This window comes from Merops nubicus, unplaced genomic scaffold, assembly GCF_000691845.1.
Source record: "Merops nubicus isolate BGI_N331 unplaced genomic scaffold, ASM69184v1 scaffold24101, whole genome shotgun sequence".
Lineage (NCBI taxonomy): Eukaryota > Metazoa > Chordata > Aves > Coraciiformes > Meropidae > Merops > Merops nubicus.
In genome coordinates, this window is record NW_008586597.1 from 5506 (window position 1) to 14715 (window position 9210).

The 9210-nt window shown below is 56.9% G+C and overlaps 1 protein-coding gene across 1 annotated transcript in view; it reads left to right on the forward strand.

The window, feature by feature from the left end:
- Window positions 1-1540: 1540 nt before the first annotated feature.
- The window catches only part of IGF2BP2 (insulin-like growth factor 2 mRNA binding protein 2), a gene marked incomplete at its 5' end in the record, with an annotated part of 10902 nt that continues 3232 nt past the window's right edge, over window positions 1541-9210 (forward strand). Inside the window, 9 exons of the mRNA XM_008948715.1 lie at window positions 1541-1589; window positions 1952-2003; window positions 2521-2584; window positions 2762-3034; window positions 6731-6865; window positions 7288-7410; window positions 7534-7669; window positions 7857-7985; window positions 8775-8798. Coding sequence (XP_008946963.1) covers window positions 1541-1589; window positions 1952-2003; window positions 2521-2584; window positions 2762-3034; window positions 6731-6865; window positions 7288-7410; window positions 7534-7669; window positions 7857-7985; window positions 8775-8798 — 985 coding nt within the window. The remainder of the gene's footprint in view (window positions 1590-1951; window positions 2004-2520; window positions 2585-2761; window positions 3035-6730; window positions 6866-7287; window positions 7411-7533; window positions 7670-7856; window positions 7986-8774; window positions 8799-9210) is intronic.

The window sequence follows — 9210 nt, forward strand, 5'->3', positions numbered from 1 at the left end:
GTCCATGCCTTAGGAATAACCCATCCATCCACCCATCCCAGCCCCAGATACACACCCATCACTCCCCAGGGATGACTGCACGTGGTCCAGCACCACTTCAACCAAGCTGGGGGATCACAAGAGCTATAAAAATACACCCAATAGTAATAATAAAACCTTCCTGCAAGTGCTGAGTGGTGATGATGAGCTGCTAGAAGACCTGCCAGCTGATGGGGGTGAAGCTTTGAGCCTCTGTCAAGCCCACACAGGGTTTTGCTCCTTAGAGTTGCTCATGATGTGCCCCAAATTCCCCTTTCACAAGGCAGGTGGTTGTCCTTCACAAGCTTCTGGTTGTCCCACAGCATAAAATGAGGAGCAAGGGGTGCCTGCTGCTGCTGTAGAGGCAGAAGGATGGTGTCTGGAGCACACCAACCTCCAGCATGATGGTGTGTGTGTCTCTGCCCAACCCTGACTGCTTTGGTCTGCATGAAAACCACCTTTTCCTCCAGTTCTGGCCATGCCCCATGTGTCCTCCCTGTCCCTGGGGTCTGGCCCCACACTACCAGAGAAATTCTTCACCCAGATGGCTCGTAGGGGCTCAGGGTGTTCTTGTGCAATGAGTAGGTGGAGCAAGGACCTTGCTGCTTGGCTCCAGGTTTGAAGGTCTCGTTTTCCAGCTGTTGAAGAGCACTGGTGGAGTCTCAGGGTGTTGGGTGTTGATGGTTTGGAGGGAAGCAGAGTTCCTCCCACCTCCTCCTGCAGGGTTTGTGCTGCAGGTTTGGCTCTTGCTGGCTCTCAGGTGGGGCTGCTGGCAGCTGTGGTACCAGTCCTTCCAAGCATCCTCCTTGAGCTTGTCCCAAAGAAGGGCAAAGCTTAACAAAACCAGCTTCCAGCTGCCAGTCAGTGTGAAACTTGGCTCTGTGTTGGGGGTGGCTCTGTCAGAAGACTCACCCCTGATGTTAGAGAGGTGGTCTGGCCCCAAAACTCTTCACTGCCCAGTCACATCTCCTTGGAGGCAGACTGGGGAGGCATTTGGTGGTCATGACTTCTTGGGAAGGCTTTGCAGTGCTTCCTTTGCATCCATACTGGCCAGGACTGAGGTTGGGAGTGCAGCCAGGTGCTGGGTGTGTTGCCCATCTCCAAGGGCACGTGTCAGAGTGTACCTGTTTAGGTTTCCCCATGACAAACAACCCCCACGTTGTTCAGAGGTGGTGGACTTCAAGAGGAAGCACTTTTTGAGAGCCCACCTCAGCACTGGCCACGGTGGCCAGGGCTTGTCCTGGTGTCCTATCCCAGCCTTGCCTGTGTGGCCGTGGCTCTGCAGAGGCTCATTTCAGGAGGTTTCCTTGGAAACCCAGAGGGAGCCTTCTGGAGAGAGCTTCAGCCCTGGCAGTTGGTGGCTGGGGGGCAAGGCTGGGAGAAGTGGCTTTCCCTGGGGCTGGGCCACTCCAGCTTGGTGTGGTGAGGGGAGATGCTCTGGCAAGCTCTCACCAGCTGCTGCCAGGTTCCTGGAAAGCCCTTGGCCTCCTGCAGACCCTAACCCAGGGCTTTGTCTTTGCAGGAGCAGGAAGATCCAGATCCGAAACATCCCCCCTCACCTGCAGTGGGAGGTAAGAGGCCAACAGTCCTTGGAGCATCCTGCTCCCTTCCTCCCCATCAGCTGTGCCAGGCAGCATGAGCTGTGCTGCTGGAGCAGGGGATTGGCACATGAGCCACCCTCTACCTTCCCAGTGGCCCCAGGAGGAAGGTGGAGCATGAACTGGGTTCCATCTCCTTCCTGCTTTCGGGTCCTGGGGCTGCAGGAGGAGTAGGGCTCATCATGAGGATGGTGGGGTGGAGGTGGGGGAAGGCACTCGAGCAGTTGGGTGATGCTGGCTCTTTGGAGAGTGTCTTTGGGTGGAGCAGACTCTTCCTCTCCCCTGGCTGAAGCCTCTCCTGCCTCAGCTGCCCTGTTTGCTGCTCTCTCCCCCAGGTGCTGGATGGCCTGCTAGCTCAGTATGGCATGGTGGAGAACGTAGAGCAAGGTAAGATGGTCCAGCATGGTCCTCATCCATCTCTGCAAAGGTCCCAGCACAGCTCCTCAGCCTTTCACATGCTGGAGAAAACCTGATGAGGTCAAACCACATTTTCCCAGTCGTTGGTACTGGGCTAAAATGTTTTCCCTGTAGACACAAACCCTGCTGGCAGAGGTGGGGTGGCAGAGGCCATCAAGTCCTCCATCTCTGGAGCTCCTAATCACTGGCAAATTGAAATAAAAACCCAGATGTCCATGCTAGCAAAACCAAACAGAGTTGTTTGGGGTTTGCAGGTGGATCAGTGGGGTCTGGCCATGCTGAGGGTGGCAGGATCTGGCCTGGGCTGGGTGGGGAAATCGTGGTGCACGAGCTCTCACCCTGCTCGTTGGCCAGGGCCGTGCCCCAAGGGGTGGGTGTTGCCCTCCCACACTCTCCACCTGCATCCCCTCTCTCCAGGGGGTTGGGAGCAACGTTGACATCTCTCTTCTCCTGTGGTCTGATGGTTCTTCTCTTGCTTTCCTCCCAGTCAACACAGACACAGAAACAGCCGTCGTCAACGTCACGTACGCAACGAAAGAAGAAGCAAAAGTGTGAGTGGATTTTGTTGGGCTCTGCCCACGTTTTCACACCACCCAAACTATCCCTGAGGGAGGAAGACGCAGGGTTGACGAGGAACCCTGCCCTACCAGAGCAATGCTGAGGGTCCAGGAGGGTCACCATCCTTTGGAGGACCCCCTCCCCACCTTCCTCATCTCCCTGCCTTCCAGAGCCGTTGAGAAGCTGAGCGACCAGCAGTTTGAGAACTATTCCTTCAAGCTTTCCTACCTGCCAGATGAAGAGGTGAGCTCCCCTGCGCCCCCGCAGCGGTCCCGACGGGGGGGCCGTTCTTCCAGGGAGCTGGGCACCTCCCCGGGGGGCTCCTGGCAGCCCACACAGCTCCATTTCCCACTGAGGATGCTGGTGCCCACCCAGTTTGTTGGTGCGATCATAGGAAAGGAGGGCTTGACCATAAAGAACCTTACTAAGCAAACCCAGTCCAAGTAAGTACCTCCAATGGTTTTGTTTCCTTCTGCAGGGGGGCTGCAGGTCCCTGGTGTGGTTCTTCTTGTGTGCTTTGGGGCTCCTGAACGTTGGCTGGTGTTGTTTTCTTGGGGTGCAGCCTTGAGGGGGATGGTGGCAGAGCCCACGTGTTCCTGCTGGCCAGAGTAGCCTGGGAGCAGTTCAGAAAGGCCAGGAAGGGGTTTCCAGAAGGATTGGGGGACAAGGCTTTAGGGAGAACTGTGGCAAGTTTAGGGAGAAATGCCAAAATGCTGAGGGGTCAGTGCCACAGCCTTTGCCCTTTGGGGATTGGCTCATCCCCTAGTGCCCCATAAGGGCTAGAGCTGGGGCAGGGGGAAGGGGACACCGTGGGTGCTGCCTTTGAGAAGGATGGGGGCTTTTTTTTGGAAGTCTGAAGCCTTCTTTGCAGGCTTAATATTTTTATTTTTGAAGGGAAAAAAACAACCAAAAAAAAGGGTGGGGAGGGAACCCCTCTGGCCAAAGTTTTTTTCCATGTTTCTCTTGTCAATGTTCACGTTGCTTTCACCTCTGATTTTCTGCATGGTTTTCCTGCATGGTTTGTTCCTGCCCAGATTGGTGTGTGTTTAACCCAAAGCTGTCTTCTCCCATGCCTCATCATCCTGAACCTGATGATCTCACAGGACATAGGACTCCTGTAACCACAACATCTCCCAGGGCCTCCTTGTTCTCAGGGAAGCTTTTAGAGGCAGATGGTTGGGGGGTAGCACGTCTGCTTGAGCAGGAGGTGGGAGGAGGAGCCACTCAGCAGCTGGGGGAGCCCAACCCCAGAGCTGGGTGTGCAGGGGGAGGTTTGTATGGGAGGGGGATGGAGGTGTAGGGAGAGGAACTCCTTGAGTAGCCCTAGGGTGTGGCCACCTTGTAGCCATGAGCTAGTCCAGGTTGGCCTCAAGCCCTTCTGCTCCAGGTGAGTCCCCTGGTGTGAGGGGCAGTGGGTGTGGTGGTGTGCTTGCCACCCAACACTGGAAGGATGCCCTCAGCAAGGCCTGAGCCTGGTGAGGAAGGTGTGTGGCACTGGTGGCCAGTTTCTCCCAGCCACGAGGCCAGATGCTGCTGCTTGGGGCAGTTTCTGCCCCTGAGCTGTCCCTCCGTGTGGACTGGCTGCCCACACCTGCCCCAAAGACCTGATGCCATGGAGGAAGGCTGTGCTCCATGCTCTTCCCCCTCCTGACCTGCCTGAGGTGGCCCCATGCCATGGTGGGCCACCAACTCTGCACCAAGCTTGGGCAAGGGGCACTTGGGCCTGGCCTGGGCAGCCTCAGGGGATTGTTGCCTTGGGTTTGGGTCCCCAACCTGCAGCTCTGTCCCTGCTCAGGCCACCCTTGGTCACTGTTGTGGTGATCCTGAGGATGAGGGTGCTGGTGGCATCCTGTTGCTCCTTCCCAGATGACTCTGGATCCTGGATTCCTCTGGTCGTGCAGGACTTTGCCCCTGTCTCCACACACAGTGATGCTCAGGGGACAAAACTGTCCCCAGGTGGAGCCAAACTCTTCTTTCCTGAGCTCAGACCAAGAGCCCACCCATCCAGATGACCTTCCACAGTGACTGCAGCCCTTGTAGCTGGATGAGGAGAGGACTCTTCCTACCAAGCAGCCGTGGGGCTGGGAGAACCCTACGTGCACACCATGCTGCCCATCTTGAGATGGGCTCTCTGAAGGGTTCCCAGTGCCCTCAGAAGGTGTCTTGGAGGTCACTGTCCCATCCTCCTTGTTGTCATCTGCCCCAGTCTAGCCTGTGTGCAGCACCCTGGGGTCCCAGGCAGCTGCTGATGGGATGAGGGGGTTGAGGATCCACTTCTCCTTCCTCCTGTTGGAAGGGAGCTGTGCAGCAGCACCACTGGGATGTGTTGAGAAGCCCAGAGCCCTCCTCCACCCTTCAGCTCTCCAGGGTGGGACGTGCCTCAACGCAGCAGCTTTTTCCTAGTGCCTCCATCTTCTCTCTCTGCAAAGCTCAGGCCTGGGATGGGTTGTGGAAGTCAACCAGAAGCACGGCCAGTGTCCCTCTCCTGGGCTTGCTGGGGGTCCTTTGGTGCAGCCATTCAGCCCCTCCCTGGCTCCTGGCCCTTCTTCAGTGCCCAGGCTGGGCTGCATGCCCCACCTCCACCAGGCTGAGCTGCTCCAGGGGCTGCTGGACTCCCCCCCTGGGGGGTTTGTCATGCTGTCGTCACCTTCTGTGGCACTTTGTGATGCCTTTGCCTCCTGCCTCTGAAGGAAAAGATCCTCCAAGTCAACTGGATGGAGCTCCACAGCTGGGAGAACCTCAGAAAGCATCACACAGCACACAGCCAGGGCACTGTGCTCTGTAGACCTGAACAAAGGGCATGGAGAGCTCGGTGGTGGCACCATCCCCAGCACCTCCTTGCACGATCCAAGCAGGACCAGTCTCCTGCCTGAACTTTCTAGCTGAAACCACGGGAGATCTGAAGAGCTGGAGGGGATGGAGCATCTGCCTTCAGGCTTCAGGGCTCAGATGAAGCAGCCTGGGGTCCCTTCTGAAGCTGGTGGGGTAGGTTCTTCCCTCGTGGCAGGGAAGGTTCACCCAGCAACTCCCCCTCTGCCTGCGAGTGGAGTGTCGTCGGTTCCACACGCTGGTTCAGGAGCTCCTGGAGGAGCTGTGCAAGCCCACCGTGACCCTGCAGCCTTCCAGCGTGGCCTTGATGGGTTGGGAGTGGCTTGGCACCACCAACCCTGCCCTTGCCTGCACAGCAGCACCCCTCAACGAGCCCAGTTGGGATGGGGAACTCCCAGGAAAACAGCCGTGGCCGGAGGGCCCCGTGTTGGAGCCGAGTGGCTGGGCACAGCCCCCACGGCACCTTCTCAGAAGATCTGGGCCATGGCAGCCCCACCTGCAGCAGAGACAGGGACACCGAGGTGGTGGCCAACGGCAGGATGGCCTCGTGGCCTCATCCTCTGGTGGGAAGAGCCCGGAGAAGACGGAAAAGTTTCTCAGCCCTGTTCTTCAAGACGTGGGGTTGACGTGCAGGAGTTCCCTACCCTGCTTTCCTCTCTCCCTCTCTCTCAGGGCCTTTGCCAGGTACGGTTGAGCAGTGAGGAGCGAGCTGGAGGCAGGGGCCTCCTCCCTGCCATGAGCTGAGGGGAGGACCAGAAGAGCTAGATCTGGTCTCTCAAGGAAGGGCGTGAGTACAAGCACTGTTGTTGCCTCCGTGTTGTGACAAATGCTGCCTCTGGGTAAGTGGTCCCTCTGTCCCACGTGAGGGTTGTGGCAGCCTTGGGTGTTGTGCAGAGAGAGAGGAAGGTTGGAAGGGACTTGTGGAGGAGGACTCTGCTCCAGTCTCCTGCCCCAGGTGGGACTGGGGTCCAAGCTCAGGTCGCTCAGGGTTTTGTCTAGCTGAGGGTTTGTTCTGCCTCCTCTTGGCAAATCGTTGGATGTTGATTGACGTCCCTCAGCTCCCAGCCAGACCTCAGGTCCTAATGTAGCTCCAATCTGATGTAAACCAGCTGAAGCAAAGCACCACGAGGGCTTGCATGAGACCAGGTGATGGCAGATGCACCTTCAGCGAGACCCAGCTTCACCCCAGAGCTTAAGCAGTGGTTGAAATGAGCTTTTCTGTGACTAGCAAGCTCCCGAGCTCTCAAAAGCCTTGGTGTGACAGCAGACATGCCTCAGGGGGCTCCTCTCTGCTGGTTGCTTTGTCACAGGGTGGACATCCATCGGAAGGAGAACGCTGGGACAGCTGAGAAGCCCATCACCATCCACGCCTCGCCAGAGGGCTGCTCCGAAGCCTGTCGCATGATCCTCCACATCATGCAGAAGGAGGCTGATGAAACCAAGTCGTAAGTGCCTCTGCCTCAGCAAAAGGGGCAGGTTTGGTGGGAAGGGAGGTAAATTTTTAGCTCTCCGTGGAGAAACCATCTTCTGTCATCCCCCAGTTCCCTGAGGGAACTGCTGGAGCTTCAGCAGAGTCATGGGTCAGTTAATAACTTGGAACTTAACTTCTCCATGGTGTGTTTGACAGAAGCTTAGGCAGGTTCAAAGAGCATGTAGGCAAACTTGGAGAACAGAGCCCCACGAGACACAGATGTGCCCAGTGGGGCTTGGGAAGTCCCTGAGATCCCATTCCCCAGAAGCTGGGGAGATACGTTGGTCAAAACCAGTGGTGGTTCTGCTTCTTCCACCCCATCATGAGTACCCCTTGCTGGAAATTAGTTCCCTGGCCAGATGGACCTTCAGATTTGATTTTTGAATCCCCTTTCAGAGCAGAAGAGATTCCTTTGAAGATCCTAGCCCACAACAGCCTGGTGGGGAGGTTGATTGGCAAGGAGGGACGCAACCTCAAGAAGATCGAGCAGGACACGGGCACGAAGATCACCATCTCCCCGTGAGTCCTGGGCAACACCCGAGCCACACTTGGATTGGAGGTCCTCTTTTTGGGGGTTTTGGGGGTTTTCTTTGCCTCGAAATCAAACTGTAACTCCCTCTGGGGTTGTCTCTGGGGGGGTAGTTTGCAGGATTTAACCCTTTATAACCCCGAGCGGACCATCACGGTGAAGGGCAGCACGGAGGCCTGCTCCAAGGCTGAAGTGGAGATCATGAAGAAGCTGCGAGAGGCCTACGAGAACGACGTGGTGGCTGTTCATGTAAGCTCCCAGTCCTCCCACCCGGGCTGCCACCGCTGAGGTGGCCACCAGAAAACCTGAGGGCTTGGCCCTCGCTCATCCTGCCCGCGCCGTGTGGCGAGACACCCAAAAAAACCCCACTCTGCCTTTTACATTTTTCTCTGTCTTGTGTTTTTTTTTTTGTTGTTTTGGTTGTTTTTTCTCCCAGCAACAAGCCAACCTGATCCCAGGACTGAACCTCAATGCTTTGGGCATCTTCTCCACGGGGCTGTCCATGCTGCCATCCACGCCGGGGGCCCGAGGGGCCGCGGCGGCTGCTCCCTACCACCCCTTTGCAGTGAGTGCAAGAGGTTTTGGGGTGGGGGGGATGTGTTTTTGGGGGCAGAGTGGTCTCCAGACTCTCCTGCTGTAGTTCTTGGACCTGGGTGAATGGTGTAGCTAGAGGAGATATCTCCTGGGGAGCCATGAAGAGGAGCTGTGACTCTTGGCCAGCTGGGGAAGATGCTCACCACAGCATCTTGGAGATCACAGCAAGGTGGAGAAAACTGGATGAGTTTGGCTTGTCCCTCCTCAGATTTAGCTCCCTGGGAAGAGGGGTTGTGCTGAGCTCAGTTTCACCTCTGTTAAGGGACTGGCCACATCCTGAGCATGCTGGAGGTGGCTGGGGGCAACCTGTGCCAGTGCTGGCATGGAGAAAACATAGAGGTGGTCTCCAGTCCTGAGCCCACCATCGTTGTGATGATGTGCACTCAGTTGTGCCCTCTGGGTCTGGTCTCAGTGGCCCTGGCAGCTGAAGGGTTGTGCTTGCTGGGAGCTGATCTTCCCCTGGTTTTGTAGGCAAGGGTTTTCCTCTCTCCTTGGGATGCTGTGCCTGCTGAGAGGGGGGGTGAAGCAAACCTGGGAAGAAGTTTCAAACCCACTGAGGTGGCACACGGGTGCAGGAACAGCCTGTTGTCAAGAAAAGGTGCCAACCACAGCACTGGCAGAGGGTCCATCCCCAGCCCAGTAGCACCTGCAGAGCTCTCAGGGGATGTCCAGGCTCTCTGTTGTCTCTAAAACCTTCCCCATGGTGCCTGAGGTGTGGGGGTCATTCACTTGTGCTGTTTTCTTTCCCTGGCAACGCCAGCAGCAGAGGGGTCGGAGGAGAACGGTGAGTGCCAGGCTGGTGCTGTGGGGGAGATGGAGGAGTGGGATGCCTGTGGTGGTCCTGGAGGACACCAGGAGAGGAGGATGCTCTGCCCGTGGCAGCCACCTGAGCTGCAGCCTTTGGCAGACATGGACCTGAGGATTCGTGGGTGTGATGGAGAGGAGCTGGGCTGGTCTTCTGAAGGCTCCTTAAGCCTAAAGGTCCATGTGGCCTTCTTCAAGCCACCCTGGCCAGGCCAAGAGGAGCCATCACCTCTGCCATCATTTTTCTAACAGCAAAACAAGCAGCTGGCCAAAAAAAAAACTTAACAAAAAAGCTAGCTTGGCTCTGTGGTGGCTCCTTCCCCCCAAATACTTCGTGTTTCACACCTCAGAGTGGTCATTTCTCACTGTCCTCAGCAGTACCTGGGGCTGGT